General features: G+C 33.5%; 6 protein-coding genes across 11 annotated transcripts; 3 read left to right on the forward strand and 3 right to left on the reverse strand.

Moving 5' to 3' along the window:
• Positions 1–1,076: 1,076 nt before the first annotated feature.
• LOC107270131 (Y+L amino acid transporter 2) lies at positions 1,077–7,546 on the forward strand. 2 transcript variants are annotated; one of them, XM_015744843.2, is made up of 8 exons: positions 1,077–2,231; positions 3,479–3,697; positions 3,846–4,116; positions 4,208–4,331; positions 4,419–4,619; positions 5,105–5,254; positions 5,387–5,564; positions 5,654–6,475. In XM_015744843.2, exons 1-8 carry the CDS (start codon positions 1,955–1,957, stop codon positions 5,713–5,715), a joined length of 1,482 nt encoding a protein of 493 aa, XP_015600329.1. In that variant the 5' UTR covers positions 1,077–1,954; the 3' UTR covers positions 5,716–6,475. The 2 variants fall into 2 exon arrangements, with proteins under 2 accessions (XP_015600329.1, XP_024943330.1); XM_025087562.1 differs by lacking the exon at positions 5,654–6,475 and adding an exon at positions 7,390–7,546 and having other exon boundaries at positions 1,955–2,231.
• LOC107270133 (ubiquitin-conjugating enzyme E2Q-like protein 1) lies at positions 5,177–10,245 on the reverse strand. Of its 3 annotated transcripts, XM_015744848.2 has the most exons (4): positions 9,314–9,880; positions 7,956–8,635; positions 7,750–7,883; positions 5,177–5,313 (listed from the first exon to the last, which is right to left on the reverse strand). In XM_015744848.2, the coding sequence occupies exons 1-3, from the start codon at positions 9,315–9,317 to the stop codon at positions 7,755–7,757; spliced, it is 813 nt and encodes a 270-aa protein (XP_015600334.1). In that variant the 5' UTR covers positions 9,318–9,880; the 3' UTR covers positions 5,177–5,313; positions 7,750–7,754. The 3 variants fall into 3 exon arrangements, with proteins under 3 accessions (XP_015600334.1, XP_015600333.1, XP_024943334.1); XM_015744847.2 differs by lacking the exon at positions 5,177–5,313 and having other exon boundaries at positions 6,844–7,883; XM_025087566.1 differs by lacking the exons at positions 5,177–5,313; positions 9,314–9,880 and adding an exon at positions 10,188–10,245 and having other exon boundaries at positions 7,755–7,883.
• LOC107270132 (transmembrane protein 231) lies at positions 10,010–11,370 on the reverse strand. 2 transcript variants are annotated; one of them, XM_015744846.2, is made up of 5 exons: positions 11,216–11,370; positions 10,978–11,135; positions 10,775–10,897; positions 10,472–10,679; positions 10,010–10,372 (listed from the first exon to the last, which is right to left on the reverse strand). In XM_015744846.2, exons 1-5 carry the CDS (start codon positions 11,352–11,354, stop codon positions 10,110–10,112), a joined length of 891 nt encoding a protein of 296 aa, XP_015600332.1. In that variant the 5' UTR covers positions 11,355–11,370; the 3' UTR covers positions 10,010–10,109. The 2 variants fall into 2 exon arrangements, with proteins under 2 accessions (XP_015600332.1, XP_015600331.1); XM_015744845.2 differs by having other exon boundaries at positions 10,972–11,135.
• LOC107270130 lies at positions 11,362–13,799 on the forward strand. Its single transcript, XM_015744842.2, has 4 exons — positions 11,362–11,442; positions 11,507–11,604; positions 11,684–13,197; positions 13,275–13,799. The coding sequence occupies exons 2-4, from the start codon at positions 11,580–11,582 to the stop codon at positions 13,665–13,667; spliced, it is 1,932 nt and encodes a 643-aa protein (XP_015600328.1). The 5' UTR covers positions 11,362–11,442; positions 11,507–11,579; the 3' UTR covers positions 13,668–13,799.
• Positions 13,640–16,147, reverse strand: LOC107270134. Of its 2 annotated transcripts, XM_015744850.2 has the most exons (5): positions 15,900–16,147; positions 14,954–15,074; positions 14,641–14,822; positions 14,347–14,570; positions 13,640–14,269 (listed from the first exon to the last, which is right to left on the reverse strand). In XM_015744850.2, exons 2-5 carry the CDS (start codon positions 15,060–15,062, stop codon positions 14,029–14,031), a joined length of 756 nt encoding a protein of 251 aa, XP_015600336.1. In that variant the 5' UTR covers positions 15,063–15,074; positions 15,900–16,147; the 3' UTR covers positions 13,640–14,028. The 2 variants fall into 2 exon arrangements, with proteins under 2 accessions (XP_015600336.1, XP_015600335.1); XM_015744849.2 differs by having other exon boundaries at positions 14,954–16,147.
• Positions 16,148–16,731: 584 nt separating this feature from the next.
• LOC107270122 (graves disease carrier protein homolog) lies at positions 16,732–20,629 on the forward strand. Its single transcript, XM_015744830.2, has 6 exons — positions 16,732–17,103; positions 18,012–18,104; positions 18,173–18,306; positions 18,745–18,930; positions 19,002–19,300; positions 19,374–20,629. Exons 1-6 carry the CDS (start codon positions 17,040–17,042, stop codon positions 19,546–19,548), a joined length of 951 nt encoding a protein of 316 aa, XP_015600316.1. The 5' UTR covers positions 16,732–17,039; the 3' UTR covers positions 19,549–20,629.
• Positions 20,630–20,965: the final 336 nt, after the last annotated feature.

Consider the following 20,965-nt stretch of genomic DNA (forward strand, 5'->3'; position numbering starts at 1 on the left):
CCGTCAAACGTTTAGAATAGTCTATCATTTACCGACAAACGACCAACAAACGATAGCAAAAAAATTTAGTTCGATCGGTCGTGATGAGGGGCTAACTATATGGAGCTTACATATTAGTAAGATTACTTATCCTGTAATGGTATGTAATATACCATCAGAAGGTATCACAGATATTTATGCATTGTAAAAATAAACCATTTCTCTACATCATTCCTAATAAAGTAACTACCAATAAACAAAATATAATTATTATATAATTATACATTTATATAATGCTAATATAATAGAATATATTTTTTGTCAGTTTCTGCTTACCGAACCATACATTATAATATGTAGTAACTATTGTTTGTACCGTTGGGTTGATGCTCTAACAATTAGTATCCAATAATGTAATAAAAAGAAATGCGTACCAATATATTGTATTAGACAGTCTCGCTAAGCGGCAACTGCTAATAAAACCTTTCGAAATATTATCAAGTAAGCCATATGTTATAGTTTCATGCGTAATCGTTACGAAATTTAACCATTGACATCACAACTGTATGTACAATATGTAGATCTTAACAAACGTGCCTACCACACATATCAACACTATATACATTACAAAATGATGCTTATGAATTTTATACGAACATCAAGAAAAGAGGAACGTCATTACCAGAAAGATTCCTGTTGCTATAATTCGCAAAAACCAGGAGACAAATCGTAAAGCGTAGTTATCGCAATTTTAGCGACAAGTGACGGTATCCCAGGAATCAACTTTTCAAATAGTTTCCAGTGTAAGATCTGACCGAGTCTTAAGCAAATCCTATAGAATTCCCTTAACAATCATTCACTTGAACTAAGAAGAGAGACCGTCATTGAAAAGAATTTCGGAAATGTATTGAGTGACCATTCGTGAAGGATAAGGAGAGCTGGCGTCAGGGGGGCAAAGAGAGAGAGAGAGAGAGAGAGAGAGCGGAAGCCTCTAACGGACGTAGGCAAGCATTGGCGTCGCTTTACAAATTTTACGACACCCTACAAATAATATTACACCAATGCTAAATTGAAGATCCGCTTACGCCAGTGCCAACACGACGAGGGATCTCCTGAGGGCTTCGATACTATGCTCGACGCGTGCTAGCGCGCAGTATTGCAAAACGTTCCAAACCACGTTGCGTGGACATAGTGCTACATACGGGATGTCCGCGATTCCCACGCTGAACTACTAGTAAAAAAAGAAAGACAAATATTAAAAAGAAACAAGCAGACAATATACCGTAGTAGCCATTAGGGATTAGTCGACATAAAATTTACCGGTTTGTTTGCGAAATGAAAAAAAAGAGTTTTTAAACATATTTGAATAGCCAGAGAAATCAGCCGTACATTTACAAAATAAATTCTTTTCCTGCTTTCTGTCTTTACACTGAAAGAATCGCATATATTAAATGCAGGTGTTTTTATACATATACATATACGCGGGTATAATGAAGTCTACAAACAATTGTCGCGTATCGTTACTAGTCACGGATTCCCCTTCGGATGAATAAATATCGTCGAGTAGTGGGGAATAAGCCAGACATCGTCTGGTCGTAAGCGCAGCTTAACTGCTTGCATATACAAGGTAAAAAGAATAGAAGATTGTGACATGGCTAAGGATATAAACGCCATATGGTTTACTTGTCGGTAGTGCAGAACCGTGGACGACCACGTGTTGACGAGTTTAGACGCTTCAGAGAGGTGTTGTTCGCCGGTCCTGTTTTTCCCTGAGTGAGAAACGCGCGGGTCGACTGCAATTTTCTCGTCGTTTTACATTCATTTTTAAAAATGTTTCTTATAATCAAAGTTGTTTTACTACTGTAAAATTTTTTACGGATACCGTGGGCGCACTGATTTTTTCATACCAGTCTTACTAGACGTTCTATTTGAGTAAAAGAAAGGAGCGCCTAATTGTGCGCGAACCGTTATCAGAATGCCAGACAAAGTGTCACCCACTGAAAAAACGGTTCTACGGAATAAAACTAACAGCCCCGGCAGCCCTAATGCGGACGATAATGGTGTTCAATTGAAAAAGGAACTCGGCCTTATGGATGGTGTTGCTATCATCGTGGGAATAATTGTCGGTGCTGGTATATTCGTATCTCCAAAAGGTGTTCTCAAGAATAGTGGAAGCGTTGGACAAGCATTGATTGTATGGATATTCTCTGGAGTGCTATCACTTATCGGAGCATTATGCTACGCAGAACTTGGTAAATATTATTTCATTAATTATAAACACATCTAAAGTATTATCAAACTTTTGAGACAATTTGGAATAAGAGCTGATTATTGCGTCAGACTCCGCGGCGGAAGATTAAAACTCTCGAATGACAAGCGATACCATGTAGTGAATCGTATTGTCTGCAAAACATAAAATTATTGAATATAATTATTTGATTTAAGTAAAAAAACCTTCAACTCGTAAATAGTCCACAATAACTTTTTATACTCTGAAATTATAATAATGCAATAGCACAAGTTTGAATTCAAATTTAACATATGTTAACTCATACAAAAAATTAACTAAAGGCAGTATATATTAATTTTTGTTATATTAACATATATTCCGGTATAACATAAAAATGTAAAATCAACATAATTACAATATAATTTTAGGTACAGTGAAAGAACTCTATATTTTCATGTTGATTACGTCTGTTGTTCGTTACGAAATATATTTCTGACATTTTGGTACATGTTACGGTATATGTTATATTATAAAACGATAGCTGAATCAGTTTAGCTACAAAGAAATGAACCTTGCAGTAACAAGGAGAATGGCCATGGTCGGTAATTAATATAAAGATTTTTATCATTGCGTCAAAATAGATTAAGCGACGAAGTGACGGATTTTATAGGTATAGGAGTAGCATGGTGATTGCAAAGTGAGCGCCAACTATAGTGCACCATACAAGTTCACATATTTCATATATGTACACCATATGAAATCTTGTTGCACATGTGGAAGTATCTAACAAGCTATTTAGGGACGTCACAGCGCTTCGCTATACTAATATATGTATAATATCGAACGATAACGTAGCAAAACAAAGTACAGTTTTGGTTTGACGCTTTTCACTGTATTGAATTAAAAATTGGCGCATTCGCAGGTTTGGCTGAATAATGTAAACTTGCGTTGAAAGATACGAATGCGAGTCATTAAAGATAGAAGACCTTGGTTAAAAAAATCAATCAATAATAAAGGGATTAATTTTCATGTGGTCTGAACTATTGGTAATTCGCTAAATAGACGTTGAATTTTGTTTTGAACTTCATATAAGACATGATGATGAAATAATTTTTTGATTATTTGAAAAAATCAAAGTCATTGCAATGATTGAAGGATAAAAAACGTGTAACATAATTGTCACTTATTTTGTGTTCCTCCCGTTTTTAGAAATATCTTTATACTGATAATAAGCGTTAATAGGTTCTCAATAAATTTGTATAATTGCAGGTACGATGATCCCAAAATCGGGTGGCGATTATGCCTACATAAGTGATGCTTTTGGACCATTACCAGCATTTTTATATCTTTGGGTAGCACTATTTATTCTGGTACCCACAGGAAATGCTATAACAGCACTTACCTTTGCACAATATATTCTTCAACCAGCCTGGCCTGGTTGTGAGCCACCGTACGAGGCGGTTCGTTTATTGGCTGCCGTTATCACATGTGAGACATTATATTTGAACGAATGCAATTCAATATCAACTAGTTGATGAAAGAATTTATCTAATCTGACATTTTTGTTCGACTTGGTTAAATAAGAAAAGATTTATATGCAAAATATATTCTTTAGAAATGTTTACAATGCATACAGGTTTACTGACCGCCATCAATTGCTACAACGTTAAGTGGGCGACCAGAGTACAGGATGTCTTCACTGGTACTAAGATATTTGCTTTGATTATTATTATGGTCGCTGGCGTATGGTGGCTGTGCATGGGACATACTGAGAATTTTCATCAGCCCATGGCTGGTACCAATACACAACCTGGTTACATTGCTCTGGCAATCTATTCAGGATTGTTTTCATACTCAGGATGGAACTATTTGAATTTCGTAACCGAGGAATTGCAGGATCCTTACAAGTATACATACATATATACATATATTAGATTTAATAATAATCTATATTTTCCAGTAATTACTTCATTATTTAATCTACGACTACCTTTCTAGGAACCTTCCAAAAGCAATTTGTATATCGTTACCACTCGTTACTGTCATTTATGTTCTTGCCAACGTGGCTTATTTCGTTGTGCTAACACAGGATGAAATTCTGGCATCAAATGCTGTAGCTGTAGTAAGTATTTGCATATTAATTAAACTGAACTATATTTAATAAATTATTCCAAGTGCATTAACGACAACAGTAATAAACGTATTTCAGACCTTTGGTGATAAATTATTGGGAGTGATGTCTTGGATTATGCCATTCTTTGTAGCCTGCTCAACTTTTGGCGCATTAAATGGCGCTATTTTTGCTTCGTCAAGATTATTCTTCGTTGGAGCACGAAACGGTCATTTACCTACGGCAATAGCCTTGATTAATGTGCGAAATTTGACTCCAATGCCATCTTTAATTTTTCTAGTAAGTGGCTCATAGAATAAGCGTGTCTAGTTACAGTGTTTAAATACTCTGTAATTAAATACCGATGCGATTCAATGTTATAACATATGTCACGAGCCATTCTGATAATATCCCTACACACGAATGTCCGTGCAGAAATGCTTACAAGTGGCATTGTAAACTCTTCATGAAACTTAATGTACGTCCAGTCTTGCTTGGCAATACGATAATCGAGTGTAATAAGTTAGACCTTCCATGGAGTCGGGCGGTTCGCTTTGATTCTCACTGACGGAAGTCGTAGCGTGCTTCTTTTCGTTGTTAAATTTGCTCGAGAGCGCGTGATCACATTTATCATGAGAGTTGATAACTCGTATAAGGGATGCAGCTTAAGAAAAATAATATACAGAAAAGAAAAACACTCCATGAAAAACAATTTACCTCTTGAAAAACAATTTTAATGATTTATTTATATTTCATATGGTAACACTTTTGTTCTTCTTTTCTAGTGTCTAATCACTTTGGTTCTTCTTATCATAGAAGATGTCTATGTGCTAATCAATTATGTGAGCTTCGTCGAAGCACTATTCACAACTTTATCAGTGTCTGGTCTTCTTTGGCTTCGATACAAGAGGCCCGATCTTCATCGTCCCATTAAGGTATCGTACGAAATTGATTTATTGTTTTTGTACTTCTTTTTGTAATTGACTAAGGAATTCTGAAATAAGTGAAAATATTACTGTGGAATTTTTATAATTGTTATTGTTTATTTTTTTTTATTTCTTTCTTAGGTGTCCATTATTTTGCCTATAATATTCTTTATCATTTGTGCCTTTCTGGTTACGCTTCCTTGTTACGTGACGCCGTGGGAAGTAGGTGTTGGCTTAATTTTCATATTTTCCGGCATTCCCATTTATTGGATTTTCATACAATGGAAAAAGAAACCGCAGTGGCTTGTTTTAAAGTCTCGTAAGTATTTAACAAATATCAGATATTTTTCAATTCTAATATCATCTTACATAAATATCTCTCTCATTTTCGATATTTCATTCTCACAGATGAACTCAATATGATCTGCGCTAAGTTATTTATGTGTGTGCAAGAAGAAAAGAATGACTGAGTGACAATGTTTAAAAGGAGAAAGTTACATCGGTCAAGAAACTACAGGGAATTACAGTTAGATCTTAGGAGTGTGTCATAATGCTGAATGAACTTGAGAGATTCAAAACTTTTGATGTTAAAGAGGACAAGGAGAAAAATTCCAATGTCAAAAATAGTATTGACACGAGAAATTTCGAAAAAGAAACGATATAAGCCTTGTCATAGAAAAAAATTAACGGTAAATTTTGTACAAATCATTTAGAGCATATAGATCAATTCCATAGCACAAAGAAAGAAAAAAATCCGTACGCATACTTAAACCTAATAACTTTTAGAAAATTCAATAATTTAATTTATATTCAGTCGACACAACGTGAATATAATTGTTTATATGTCAGATATTTTATATCACTATTATACTATATTGTTCTTAGATACAATTTGTCGACTAAATATTTATTGAACATCGATCAATCATATTATGCAATTGAGGATTGTTATCTTTCCATTTTTTTCTATTGTGATTGTACGTAGTATTTAATAACGTATTGGCGCAACGTAGAACTGCCATGCCTATATAAAATATTTATACGAAATGCCAAATCGGTCTCGCGCAAATGTAGATTGTATTTTGGAGAATATTTATTATATAAAGATTGTTTGAAATTCGAAAAGATTATACTGCCAGTTGGTTCGAAAAAATTGTGTATCAGATTCTTCGAATGTGCCTTATGATGATAAAAAAATTGTCTATAAATAAATTTAATTAGAAAAAGTCAGATGATTCTATTGCGAAATTTTTGCAATTCTAAATTAATGTCACGTGCATTTAATCAAAGTGCGTCAATTAATATATTTGAGTGTGACTGATCAGTTAAGTGTCCAATAAATTTCGCACAGACCATTTCGTACGTGTAACAAACAGAGTGTTCTATAAACATTGTAAAAATTGTATACACATTTATTATACATACAATTAAAAGGTGACCATTAAAAATTTATTTTATCCTTTAATTGATTAACGATCAATGAAACCCGATATAAACAAGACAATCGCTAATGGGATAGTAATATTTATTTGGCACATACAGAATAATACTTATACGTTACGACTAGTAAAACTTGATTGAAAGACAAATCCCACTGATGAATTTCGATTGTGTATTTTTTCGTTCCTTTTTATCATTTTCCTTACTGTGCTAATTGACCTTAGCCCTCAAGAACGATTTTTTCTCATTTTTGAAATGCAAAATCTAATCCTAGTGCAACGTCAGGGGTACGTTCAGAAACTTTAGTAGCGTGTACTCTGGTATTGTTCTATCTTTCGTATAATAACGCTATTAAAAAAAATGCAACATGTTAAAATTACTAGGAGTAAGGCTTCTGAACGCACCTCAGTGATCTGAAAGAATGCTCGGCAACCAAAATACTAGTGAACAATAAAAACCATCCAATTATATAAGATGTTAATTTCGAATGTCGTGATTCTCATAATAGGAGCCACTATTCGAGGGCCAAACATCACATCTTACGAATTCTAAATTTCACTTTGTACGTTGTTTCTTGTATTTTTTTCAACTCGTAAAAGTCTGAGCGCAATCGATTTTTCTTGCTTATTTTCCACCATTTATGAGAGTTATTACCACTTAGTTTCCACATCATTTCCACATTACAAATCTTAAATACTCGACAGGTATGTTTCTACGATATACATCAGCAAGAAGCAGCACGTGAAGCCAAAAAGCCCAATATGATATCCGAAAGAACGATGTAATATCAGAAATTATAGTATATAACCTAAAAAAATGCGTAAATATTTGTAATGCGAATTTCTGTGCGTATCCGCTTCACGTGTAGCCTCCCATCAAGTAATCAATATGTCTGTATACACTATAACATATCATACCTAATTTTCCGATTAAGTAACAACGTATCACGGTAAAAAGGCTTCGAACGAAACGCAATTCGTTTCGACACGAAAAGACACACGTTACAAAAACACCAGCAACAATGAGAGGAAAACAAAGGACTAAATAAAATGTACTATAGATACCCAAATCAGCCTTCGGCTAATGGCGGCGTTACCCAGCCATACTTCTCGTGCGTCTTCACCAAGCTCCTAAAGGATTCCTCAGCAGAGCGACGATTAAACTCCTTGTTCATTTTTGGTTTTCTTGCCACACGTCCCTGCGCAATAAATAACATACAAATTTTCGTACCATAATAAATACTAAAATCTAATAAATATAACCAACTCACTTGACCCTTGACGATACTAGCAGCAAACTGAGTGATCACAGCCTCAATAGTATAGGCACTGGCCCATCCTCTAGGAGTCAGTAGTTCCATACAAATTGCACCACCCTCCATAACGAAACCCTTCTCGATCCTGGGTGATATTACTCTCATAAATGGCGGTGCAAATGGAAAGTTCTCTGGGAAAATGACATGAAGAAGGATATGAGGTATTTCCAATTCTCTCATATCAGCCGCGAGTTCGCTCTCCGGGTCGATTTTGTGTAGCCTAACGTGCCATTCAAAGAGATTGTCGTTAACAAGTTCAGCGCTGAAAGTTGAATCATGTTTGTGTTGAATCCGTTGAATTTCTGCCAGTTCCTTCATCAATCTGCGGAGTCGAACACCACGTTCAGGCATTCCCATCGACTGTGAGCAATTTTCGGTAGACTTTTTCGTCTTAAAGAAACAGTTGCCAGTATGACTAGTCCCTGGATTCTCTTGCAGAGTACTTTCTGATGGTGTCACAGCATCCGGTCTATGATGACGGCTTAATAGTCGTCTAGAAGGTGAACTAGTGGACGTTCCTGCTCCATCCTGATCAGTTATCTTCTCCGAGGAGCGGAATAGCTTTCTAAAGGCAGCCACCACCTTCTCCTTCGATCTCGTTGTCATTTTTTTCTCTGGCAGTCCTTCACTCTCTCCTGTTAATTTCAAATTTATGAGTTTCTATTGATGTAAAATTCCATACAAATATATAGATATATATTCAATTTTAATGCTAATTAATAGTAATGAGTTTTTCAAACAATTAATAACATTCCTGTTAAGTATCTCCTGTTGCGTTTTCTACCACAACAAACAAATCTTCCAAGCACGTATAACTCGAAACGCGTAACACGGTAACTGTACAAATGAAAGATTCCTATGATAAAACTATATTATTATCAACCATAAAATATATTACCAAACACATGATTATATAAAATTTATTATATTAAAAAAAGGATATATCAGAAAAACTGAAAAGGATACCTATATAAACCAAGTAAAAGCATAAATTTACATAGCAGAATTCTAATATCAAAGGTGTAAGGTTTCTCACGTAAAATGGATAACTGAAAAAAAGAAAACGTGATAAAAGTTGAGAAACGTATAATCGAATGAAATACTGCAGAAAAACCAATTTCAAGAGATATGTCCATTGATTTCCGTGAACAGCACAAGAGAACGACGAACCAAATAAGAATCTTTATTCCCAAGATTTTTTTCAACCACCGTCATTTTTTCTGTCTCTCTCTCTCTCTCTCTTTAAAATATTCAAAATACATTTCTTATATATTCCGTCAAAGGTACGACAATAATCTTTTAGCCTTACTCACCCATAATTTTCACTATTGACACATCATCAAGTTATCAACGAAACAACAAGGTTGACTCAAACCCAGGAGAGGTTCTCTATCACGTAAGGTAGGAACAGAAAGGCAAGGCGCAGTCTCCGAACTCATTGAACAGAGTGGACGAACTGACTATACCGTATGAGTGAGAAGTGGCTAACAGCAGTGAGGGATAACGCCATGATAGAAAGAAAATAGTGGTAAGAAAGAATGATGACGATGACGTTGGTGGTGAGGATAGAGCTCCAGGGAAATTTTACATATACTATCGATCCACTTTCATTGTTGATACCATAGTGGAACCTCAGTCCATTACATAGAAGGCAATAACAGGGTGTATACAGAGAGTGATTGGATACTAATAAAAAATAGCTGTGGTACCTATAGGGTAATGATTGGTGACTGTATTGTTATCGAGTTCGATAATATTTGTTCAAGAAATTCGGATACTCTTATACTATAATTTAACTATTGCAGTCTTTTTATGTACTCATTAAAATTGAAAGAAATGATTTAAGACTGTTTTAATAGTAGTTTTGAAAATATTTTTTTGTTAATTTGCTCAAGTTTATTACTCGCGTTTTGGTATACGCAAGATCAAGTAAGTTTTGAAAATTGAGATTTATTTTTTTTATTGGGAAAAGTCATTTATTCAGAATGAATATTTATTTACAAAGGTAATTACTTTTCTTAATATACTTAACGACCTACTTTTATGGTCAAACGTTTATTATAGCTATGAATGGTATTATTTGAATGTGTTTAAAATTACATTATATATTTATTTGATTTCCCATGGGACTATAGTATAACTTCTAAGATATCTATGGGTAAACATATATTCCAAAATACGTTTTTCCAAGAAAATAAATATTAATAAAATTGATATGTATTGGATCCAAGCCCACTTCAACTCCTGCCAAAATCCTGGTTGATACTGAATCGAATCTTCCGAGTAAAAGATTATACCGCGTATCACAAATTTTTCTGTTTTGGAAAAACCCGCTTGCCACGTTACTCGAGTATTTGTGATCTTGGCTGCAACTAAAAAATTCCACGACACGAATACCCGATAAGTTAAAGTTTTTGACACAGCTTTGTACTTTGCTCTTAAAAATATAACAGAGCTGTATATATGCTTACACTTTCTATTTTCGTTCTCAGATATGAAATCTGATAATGGCCGATCTTCTAATTCCATACTACGATTGTAGAAGTTTTGTAAACCATTCTCACGCAGAAGCGTCTTTTGTTGTAATTTCAATTGGCCATTAAAGTGCACTTCCTGTACGTCTTGAGTTATTGGGTAATCAAACACTACTACTGTTTCCATAGTAAGTGCAATATATTGCTAAAAGAAAACCAAGTAGAAAACTTGTAATAAAATTGATCATTGTATTGTAATTGTGTACAAATAATTATTAAACAATGTATAATATTACAGACCGTTAATTCATAGTTAAAGAATAACAAAAGCCTGATAAATCTTAGAGGAAGGTCTGTATAGAAATGTGCTTCAAACTTTAATATATCCTTTTGCCCATCCTTATTTTCATCAACTTCATACACCTACGAAAATTTTATAAGCCAGAAAGTAAAATAAATATATTTATTTAAATAAAAGTATTTTATCAATAAAGAACCTTTACTAATTGACAATCGTCTTTAATAGGATTTTCCTTATACACGGTGAATGTAGAACACGTGATTGGAAGTGCATCAAACTGTCTCTCCGCCAATAATAAATATTTTTGTTTAAATATAACATTTGGTTTTTCCATATACACTGCATTTTTTAGCCAGAAACCTGAAAATAATGATATTATCGATTTTTGATACGAGTGGAAAATAACTAAAGATTTATGATATATCAAAGAGGAATCTTACCTCCAGTATGATAAACAATTATCAGTGGTAACAATAGCGTCAATATACTAAGAAATAATACTAGTAGCGCAGATGAAGAACAAATGCTTGTCTTATATTTATATTTGACGTTACTGGAAAATATCTCGAGGATCGCCATTTGTGTACAAATACAAGGTTGCCATAGATACGTCCATGGACGTTACAAATAACGTCAGAACACCGTAAAGAAGATGATTTTAATATTAGTAAATAATTTCATTCATTTCAATATAAAACACGGATGGAATAATAATCAAATCAACTGTCTAGATTTCAGGTTAGCCTGAAAATTTTAGATTTTCTACGACTAATGATTTTCTTGTATTACTGAAAGATCTCATCAATGGCGAGTAGAAGAAACGTTCAAAGTACTCTTACAATTTTTCTATCATAATAAAGTATTGATAAAAAGCTATTCCTTGTGATATTACTATGAATGGTTTTCAGATACTGTACATGGTGAAAATAGAACGTTTCATTATTCACACAAGCCTAATGATGATGGTTCCACTGCCAGCACAGATGTATTTCTTGAGGCCAGCTTACAATTTCTCCATCAACTCTTGGCTGAAAGATATACACAGGATAATCATCCAGACAAAGATACTGATTTATTAAACGATCAAGTTCCGAAATACGATCAATGTTTAAATTATGTTAAAGAATTATTACCCAATTTAAAATTACAAAATACATCTGAATTCTCACAGAATGATAGAAATATCGTTTATGATACATTAAATTCTAAGAGAAATGTCTACAGCGGTTCTCTAAAAAGTACTGCTCAGGGATACGAGAGTGAAATAGAATCAGCCAGCAGTTTGTCTTTAAATTTTGTACAGAACAAATGTCAAAATTGTGCAAAGCAGGTACCTGTGGAAGTACATGTAATGATGAACAAAGGTCAAAGTTCAGCATCTCGTACAACTTTACTAATAAAACTTCCCAATGCCATTAAGAATTTTTTGCGCAATAAGCCATCCAAAAAGAGTGTACACAAACCTGACTCAGATGTATCTGTAAACTGCAAGGGTGAAGTTCACAAAGGAAATCGTTTTACTAAGAGCTTCATGAGACTACTAAAAGGAAAAAAGACAAGTGCCTCGATGGTCTCTATTAAAAGAACAATGAATAGCGAAGAAATATTAACACCTAGAACGACTAAAAGTAATTTTGAAAGCACTGTGATGAATCACAACAATTCTAAGAGCGACAGTAGTGTAAAACAAAATAAAATAAATTGTGCTCAAAGGTCTTGTTTTTCCTTGAAACATATCCTGGAACCACAGGAAGCTATAGCATCTAATATCTTTCAAGAAAAATCTTCTATCCAGTTGCCTGTGAATAACAAACTAAAAAATGAAATATATGTGACTATTAAACCTAGTATGATGGAAACTGATGTAACATTAGAGACCTGTACAATAGCTTCAGAAAATGAATCTCCTATTAATAACAGAATTTTAAATACCGAGTCTGAAAGTATTATTCCTATACGGTATGTCCAAGCATCTTCTCAAATAAGTCAAAATGTAGACGAACAAAGTATTCTGGAAAAATTAGAGAGATTTTGGAGTATGAACAAAAATACAATCTCATCACATGACAAAAATTATAGTGAAATTCCAGTTGAAATAAAAACTGCTTCAAATCCTTTGATATTAGAAAAACAGTCAAAGCAAAGCATACTCCAAAATAGTTGTGAGTCATTGCTGAAACAGGATAAAAATGCAGATATCCTTTTAGACAAGGAACACCAAACTAAAGTATTGCTAGAAATGGCAGTCGGTACTTTGCCAATCGGCATAAATACATCTAAGAATCTGGAGCATTTGAAAAAAAGAAAAATTATGAAAGATACTGAGAGCTTGGCACTAGAGGTATTACTTCGACACATATTTATTGATAATGAAAACTATAAAGTAAATCAACCAGTAGAAAAAGATATCAAAAGAGAACAGGTATGAAACATATGAATAAAGAATATAAAGTAATGAAATCAACAAATTATAATCCTTTTCATCTATCCGAACAATAGATACTACCTAAACGTCAATTATCCAAAATAAGTATATGCTCATCGTCTGGAAGTCTTTCATATACTGAGCATGATATGGAGAAACAATTATTGTCTGAAAATTCTTGGCAAATGGATGATTGCAACATGGAATGTGAATCAAATGTTAAATCTGAAAATAATAATTTGTTAAGCGCGTCTAATGATTATCAAAGGATTAACAACATTGAAATTAATTTGCATGAAAGCACTACATCATTTCATCCACTCCTTAGTAAACAATCCAGCCAAGATCAACGTGAATTGGTCAATGCTATGATACGATGGTGGGGACCACAAGTAAATTATACAACATGGCCATTAAAAAAAAGACAAACATCCTCTAATTCTGTTTCTACTCAGCATTTATCTTAATAAATAACCCTCAATAACAATTGGTATTATCATTGTTAACTCCAAAAATTGTCTAAGTAATTATCTACTATCACTCCTGATCATCTATCTTAACAAATAATCTGAAATAACAATTTGAACTGTTATTGTTAACATAACACAAATTTCACAAAAAATTTAGAATGGATTTAATTGACTAACTGAGTTAATAACTAAACTTATATATATATATAGCAATTTGTACTGTCATATATTCAGAGAATTGTTTAAATAATTTGCATGAATGTTAGTCTACTTGTTACTAACATGTCATGTAATAAAAAACATAACTTTAACGTGGCATAAGCCAACAAAACAAGAAGATAGATTTCCGGGCATAGGTTCAGTTTCGTTTAGTTATCGATCCATGATAACGTGACGCTTTAGAAAATTGTGGATCTAACTGAGTACGTTCCAAAATACCCCCGGAAATTTCTGAAGCATAGCCAGAAGATCTCGTTGTCCGACTGGATGGTACCAAAAATCGATTTCCAGTAGGAGTGATTCTCATGTCGACGTGTGCAGAATCTTGGTGTGATGTAATCACTTTTGGTTTATGAGTGTATTTTAAATTTTTTGGCAATCTAAGAAAAATAAACCATTATGAAAGTCGGAAAAACGAGTTCAAATTTTTTTTCGCAAAACATTCAACAGTTCCTACCGAGAGCTTGTGGCAGTGTGCAAGCTTATAGATTCTGTACATGACATGGGAGTTTCCCCTTGACGATATGCGACATTTGTTTTGTTACACTCCATTTCCGGATAATGTAATTTACTCTTCTGAGCCTGCATACTTCTTTCTAGCATTACATATTTTTGCATAACATTCTTCATATCGTGTTCCAGACGCCAATAAATTGACTTCATTGCAATGTATTTCGACTCCTGAAAAAAAATAATTTTAAATACTATTGGCTAATCCAAGCTGCTTCCAACATTTTTACATTTGACGTACCAATTTTGCATATTTACGCAACGTGATGCGTAACTGGTTTTCCTGAAATGTTGCCGTTTGTACAACTTTTTGTAGTACTTCTTGCATTGGGGTAAAATAAGGGGCAATGTTCTGCGGCAATGGATCATTCAGAGAAACTGAAAGAGCATTTTCGGTTCCACATTCGAGACATTGTTTTCCCGCTTATGAGCCATGCAAGAAACATTGTTAAACTGTATTATTAACTTCGATTTTTTACTATTTTAATAACACGTATAGATCGAAGGAATGACTTAATTGCATTTCAATTATCAATCAGGAATGATTATCTTACCTTGTGACTTGCATTTGCCGCAAAATAAATGACCACATTGTAAGAGGGAGAATTCAGTCTTCGATCGATCAAATTTCGCAAAACATTGATTGCACCGAAACTGATCCATGGCTATGAATTTCTAAAAATATTATTAACTTCACATAAAAAATCTAATTAGCATTTTGTATATTTTCGTTTTCACATTTATTTCATATTAGCAGAAGGCCCTATTCTCGAACCTTAATATAAATTTGGAATGCATTAAAATTTTATCACGATTAGACCTAAGAGAAACATGTTTTAATCTGCAACATAGCTCCATAATAAGAGTGCAGTTTCACTTAAAAGGATCATCCCCTTATAATTCACAGTGTAAAAGAGTCACGAGATATGAATCTAATGTAGCAACTACATTATATGTATATGTATAGGTATATGAAATATTTTTTAAAACAAAAACAAATAAAATAGAAATAAACAAATCTGATTCACGTATTATTTATTTGAAGGGCAGCATGGACATATACGATTCAGTGCCATTTTTTTAAAGAAACTGCACGTTTATAAGAATATTGTCAACGTGCCTTAAATGGCAAAGTTTGTTTTAATATTTGTTATTTTGATGTGGTTCGTGGACCTGGTTTTACATAGTCATCATGAAAATAAAAAATGAAAAACCGCTTCTGCCATTACTGGTGGACTCAAGGTCACGGCAATCGAAATGAATAAAAAAAAAATAAGAACAGTATTTGAAAGTTTGAACAAATTCCGATCTATCATTCATAACACGTATAACTTTCATTCATTCTATAAATAATCTCCAAAAATCGCACAAATATAAAGTTTATCCAGACATCTGTTTAACTTAATCTATTGCGACCCACATGAGTTTCTCCAATGCAATCAAATTCATCTTTAGTCACAAAAAACAAAAGAAACAAACAATCACATAAAATTAACTTACCGGAATACAAGTAGAGATACAGTGCACAGTCCAGAAAATCTTCGCTATACGTATATTTTAGAGCTATCGGTTAAACTTTGAATATTGAAGCTTTTTTAAATATTGTTTTCAAGTATCGCCACGTAGCGGAAAAATTCCAAAACACTTTTAAGGATCGTTTACACTACACGTAACGTTATGACTAATTACAACCAGTGGCGGCTCATAGCTTAAATTAGTGGGGTTACTGCTCCAGAAAATTTTCATTATATTACCAGAGATGAGTAGGGAGATTGCCAATGAGCCTGTTTTTGGTCTGTGGTATATTATTTAGCAAATTTGTAATTGTGTAGTTACCCACGTTCGAGAGTTTTTTTTAAGTTTTATTTGCTTACTCTATTATTTGCAGAGCTTCATATGATTATTAAGAGTATTGACTACCTTATTACTACGGTTTATGTAATATCCTGTAAAAAAAAAGTTGGATACAAGTCTCCCTATTTGAGTGTTCACCCGGTTTAAAATCGTGGATCTCGAGGAACACACGAATTCATTCGACCAATCAAAAACGTGGAACTAGTTCGAGAGTCTCATTCAGGTGGCGCGTCGACGCGCCAAAACACAGCTCCAGATTATCACGCGTAGTATTACTATATATACACGACCAATCAAAAACGTGGAACTGCTTCGAGGGCCCTCCGCTAAGGTGGCGCGCCGAAACCAGAGAAAAATTGCCTTCACCAAAAACAGGCTCATTGGCAATCTCCCTACTCATCTCTGATATTACATTTTATTAATAATATCAAGTGAAAATAGGGAGTGCTGCAATTCCACAGTGCCTATACGCAAGCCGCCACTGATTACAACTATCGACATGACATTCTACAATTTGCCTATTCTACGTACTTTTATATCTAGGGATATTTTTGTTTGCAACATGACAATTCTCTAGACACGAATCCCTAGATTGGTACTAGCATATGAATGGGGGCATTAACCCAATTTCGCGGCGGTGAAACGTCAGTCAAGGTCAGTGACCCGTATTCGTGGAGAGAGAAAGAGAGAGAACGTCACCTGGCAGTATTAATTCGTGTTTGACGTTCCTCGTCCGATGTGGTAGATTCTTTCCTGTGTTTTTATAAGTGAAACAATCATATAACAATGTCTCTTCGTGCAGAACATGAGCAAAATTTTGAATTCGTATTAAAAAGTCTTTTTGCCGGTGGTAAGTATAACAATAAATTTAAAAGAAAACTTGATTCTTCAAAATTTCCCGTTAGAAATAGAAACTGTCATTACATTATCAGAGTGAAATTCTATTGTATTATAAGAAACGAATATTCAACGTTATTTTTATATATATGTATAGTGCCATTATATAATTAACAAATAAATAACATGAAGCAACGTTAATATTTCTTAAAATTTTTTAATGTATTTCCACTAAATACAATTCCTTGCTTCCGATGCCTATCTCAACTAACATAATATTTCTGTCAACTAAAAGTTGTTTCAGGTTTTAACCAGTTCACAGTCAGGTTAAAGAAAAATCAATGTAATTCGATATTAAACATTTTGACCCTTTGGGGTCCACCTTAGGTGTGAGAATTAATATAGTTTTGTGATAGAAGGAATCATAAAGGACTTTGATCCACCTATGTTGACTGGTCGTTGCTGGTTTCTATTTTATTTTTTATTGCTGTTTTCAACCATTCCAATAATTTTTGGATGGCATATGAGTACCGTGAGTTTTCCCTATAACTTCATAAAACTAAGTGTAATATTTTACATTACGTCAATACATACTTGAATAATTTATAATTATTATTCAAGAAATTTCAATATTTTTGTAAACAGATATGTTCTTTATCTTTTTACTTATACAGTTTAAAATATATATATTCAGGCACCTGAGTAGGACCCCAACCTGGTTGTGGAAATGTCTTGTAAAATTGAATTGCATTGATTTTTCTTTAAGCTGACTGCGAATTGATCAACACATGAAACAACTTCTAATTATAAACCACCAACCAACATTCTTCTAACATTAATTGTTTCTGTCACATTAGTAAAAAAGATAAAAATTTTTGGAAACATAATTTTTTAAATATTTGTTTATTGCTATTCTTCCAGGTATTGCTGGTATGTGTTCAAAAACTGCAGTTGCTCCACTAGATAGAATAAAAATATTGCTACAGGCCCATAACAAACACTACAAGCATCTGGGTATTAAAATTAATTACTCAATTGCTAACAAAAATTCTCTTGAAGGTACTAATGATATTTCTCTCCAGGAGTTTTTTCAGGACTGCAGGAAATTATTAGAAAAGAAACTATTTTAGCTTTATATAAAGGAAATGGTGCACAAATGGTCAGAATTTTTCCATATGCAGCCACGCAATTCACTTCTTTTGAATTCTATAAAAAGGTAATTATAAATTCCAAAAATCATTATGAAGAATACAGTAATATTTTGGAGTAATACCTATACATATATTTATGTTAAAGGGCAATTTCCAGGATTGTTTTACTTGCATATTGACAGTTTCCAGGACATTTGTTGTGTTCCAGGATGGTCCCGGAAAACTTTTATGTCTATCGTATGCTTCCAGGACCGTTTGGCGGCACTCACACAAAATTTTTTAAAAAATTTTTGATGCTGGACGCGGAGTTGTGATGGGCTGAAAAATAATTCGCTAGATTAGGTTAGGTTAGAATTTTAATACCACGTGTCCCAGGGTTACTTTCTCTTTAAAAAAAAAATATATCGGGTTGCCGTTGTGAGTGTCGCATGCCCTTAAAACTGCCCTTTAATATGTTTATATATATCTATCTATATATACATATATAAAATTGTATTCTGCAGTATTTAGGTAATCTTCTAGGAAATCATACACATATTGACAAATTTTTTGCTGGTTCTGCTGCTGGCGTCACAGCTGTAACTTTAACTTATCCATTGGATACAATACGTGCTCGTTTGGCTTTTCAAATATCCGGTGAACATATATACACTGGTATCGTACACACCGCATCTAGTATATTCCGTGAGGTAAAATCTGAATTACGAAAGAAATGTTGAAGTTAAATATAATTTTTTAATAAAATTTTCATACTGCTCAGGAAGGAGGACTGAAGGCCTTGTATCGAGGATTCTGGCCAACCATCTTAGGCATGGTACCTTACGCAGGCTTTTCATTTTATACATTTGAAAAGCTTAAGTTTCTCTGTATGCGGTATGCTCCAGAATATTTGTGCAACAAGTGCAATAGAAATACTGGTGGTTTAGTGCTAACTTTACCAGCAAAACTGATATGCGGTGCTTTTGCTGGTGCAGTTGCGCAGAGTTTCTCATATCCAATGGACGTTACGCGAAGACGTATGCAACTAGCTATGATGAATCCAGAGACTTACAAATATGGGTAAGTAAAGTCACAGGGCATTAAGCGTTAAAACCACTCGAATATCAATTGATAATATTGTTTTCCATTTTAGGTCTGGTATGTTCGCCACGATGAGAATAATCTATCATGAAAATGGTATCGTGAAGGGTCTCTATCGTGGTATGAGCATTAATTACTTACGCGCCATTCCAATGGTATCAGTAAGTTTCACAACTTATGAAGTTATGAAACAATTATTGAACTTAGACACCGGAGCTAAACTTTAACAGTGATTAAACTATTTATTAATTTAATCGACTTCTAGGTTGCCTTTTGAGGTAAAAAAGACTTAAACAAAAATAGTAAAACCTAATTGTAGACAGTAAAAGATACAATTATGTACTCAGGATATCCTGTAATTTTGTGACACGTAAATTTGTAAATCATTGTGTCTGTTTAAAATGATTAGTATCTGTTACGTAACACTAAACAGCGTTTTACGCAAGCACTGAAATGAACAAAAAATAATTCTCTAGAACAGGAATGACTGCAAAACTTAAAAAAAAAGAATAAACAGTGATTTTTTATCATTTTATTATTCTTTAATGAACGATATGTTCAAATGAATAATACGCAGGATATTATATTACTAATGGCGGAATGTAATATATGTTTGAACCAACAATGATAGCAATGTAAAAAAATGAAACTACTTTTTTTTTTATAGTTCTGTAATTATTGAAATAATCTAGGTAGAGTTGACTATATATCGTTAAGGTACAAGAGAAATGAAACTAAGAAATTTGAAGAAACAATAGTCAATTCGGAATAATTATAGACAATTATAAAATTGTCATATATCATAATTTTACAAGACTGCAAAAAATACGTAGATATCCTTCAATTCCATTTCCAAGATAAATTTTACTTTTGTCATTCCGAAAGACATTAGAAGGAAAAGAAGACGGGTGCTAAGACAATAACTAATGCACACACAAAAGCAGACAAATAATAAAGAGACATTCAACAAACGGAAGCACAAAAACTGAAACAAGACAATTTAATAGTGTTCTACCGTTTGCTAATTTTCGTAAAAGATTAAGTTATATTAATTCCAAATAAGATAATCATTGTAACAGCGTGTATCTTCACAATCATTGTAAATCTCCGAAGACAACATGATATAAAACACATATGCGTGCAGGTGTACATACAATGTGGAATCAAACGTCTGAATGTAATTAGTTTGTTTTTTATTGGAGATTGTAAAGTCGACGACGTATTGGTAAAGAAACGATAAAAAGATGAAAATGAAAGGAAGCGTACTCGAAAAGTACCTAATTATTAAATAAATATTTTTTTACTTAACAATGAGAATACTTATCTCTCCCACGCTACATCTTTGCAGTATATATACCACCTCCTCCTTGTCCCTAGCAGTGCCCTCAACACGCCAAGTAACAAAGATCATAGCGCGAACTGCGAGGAAAGCTAAAAATTTAGGTACCGCATCTTGATATAAAATTTTTCGAATGAAACACGAAGCCAACGAATCATTTTTCTTGTTCTTCTTCCCGTCCCTGATCTTCATTAGCTCTTTGCCACCTTGAACGGACGTATGATTCTTCTGGCGAAATATCTCTTTTGTACTTTTATATTTTTATTATCTCATCAATAATCGTTAATTACTCTCTTATCATTCAG

Source organism: Cephus cinctus, unplaced genomic scaffold (genome assembly GCF_000341935.2).
Source record: "Cephus cinctus unplaced genomic scaffold, Ccin1 Ccin1_scaffold0705, whole genome shotgun sequence".
In the NCBI taxonomy this organism is placed as follows: Eukaryota; Metazoa; Arthropoda; class Insecta; order Hymenoptera; family Cephidae; genus Cephus; species Cephus cinctus.

What these genes read in the sequence shown, in the direction of transcription:
- LOC107270131 (XM_015744843.2), top strand. Translation starts at nt 1,955, where the DNA reads ATGCCAGACAAAGTGTCACCCACTGAAAAAACGGTTCTACGGAATAAA. An exon ending in CATCAAATGCTGTAGCTGTA is followed by an intron (nt 4,332 to 4,418) that starts GTAAGTATTTGC and finishes AACGTATTTCAG; the next exon opens with ACCTTTGGTGATAAATTATT. An exon ending in TGCCATCTTTAATTTTTCTA is followed by an intron (nt 4,620 to 5,104) that starts GTAAGTGGCTCA and finishes CTTCTTTTCTAG; the next exon opens with TGTCTAATCACTTTGGTTCT.
- LOC107270133 (XM_015744848.2), bottom strand. An exon ending in CTAGTATCGTCAAGGGTCAA is followed by an intron (nt 7,884 to 7,955) that starts GTGAGTTGGTTA and finishes TTTATTGCGCAG; the next exon opens with GGACGTGTGGCAAGAAAACC.
- LOC107270132 (XM_015744845.2), bottom strand. Translation starts at nt 11,354, where the DNA reads ATGGCGATCCTCGAGATATTTTCCAGTAACGTCAAATATAAATATAAG. An exon ending in TCTTTAACTATGAATTAACG is followed by an intron (nt 10,680 to 10,774) that starts GTCTGTAATATT and finishes GTTTTCTTTTAG; the next exon opens with CAATATATTGCACTTACTAT. An exon ending in TGAGAACGAAAATAGAAAGT is followed by an intron (nt 10,373 to 10,471) that starts GTAAGCATATAT and finishes GGAATTTTTTAG; the next exon opens with TTGCAGCCAAGATCACAAAT.
- LOC107270130 (XM_015744842.2), top strand. Translation starts at nt 11,580, where the DNA reads ATGGCGAGTAGAAGAAACGTTCAAA. An exon ending in GAGTAGAAGAAACGTTCAAA is followed by an intron (nt 11,605 to 11,683) that starts GTACTCTTACAA and finishes AATGGTTTTCAG; the next exon opens with ATACTGTACATGGTGAAAAT. An exon ending in AAGATATCAAAAGAGAACAG is followed by an intron (nt 13,198 to 13,274) that starts GTATGAAACATA and finishes TCCGAACAATAG; the next exon opens with ATACTACCTAAACGTCAATT.
- LOC107270134 (XM_015744850.2), bottom strand. Translation starts at nt 15,062, where the DNA reads ATGGATCAGTTTCGGTGCAATCAATGTTTTGCGAAATTTGATCGATCG. An exon ending in CGGCAAATGCAAGTCACAAG is followed by an intron (nt 14,823 to 14,953) that starts GTAAGATAATCA and finishes ATGGCTCATAAG; the next exon opens with CGGGAAAACAATGTCTCGAA. An exon ending in TGCGTAAATATGCAAAATTG is followed by an intron (nt 14,571 to 14,640) that starts GTACGTCAAATG and finishes ATTTTTTTTCAG; the next exon opens with GAGTCGAAATACATTGCAAT.
- LOC107270122 (XM_015744830.2), top strand. Translation starts at nt 17,040, where the DNA reads ATGTCTCTTCGTGCAGAACATGAGCAAAATTTTGAATTCGTATTAAAA. An exon ending in AAAAAGTCTTTTTGCCGGTG is followed by an intron (nt 17,104 to 18,011) that starts GTAAGTATAACA and finishes CTATTCTTCCAG; the next exon opens with GTATTGCTGGTATGTGTTCA. An exon ending in CTTTTGAATTCTATAAAAAG is followed by an intron (nt 18,307 to 18,744) that starts GTAATTATAAAT and finishes TGTATTCTGCAG; the next exon opens with TATTTAGGTAATCTTCTAGG.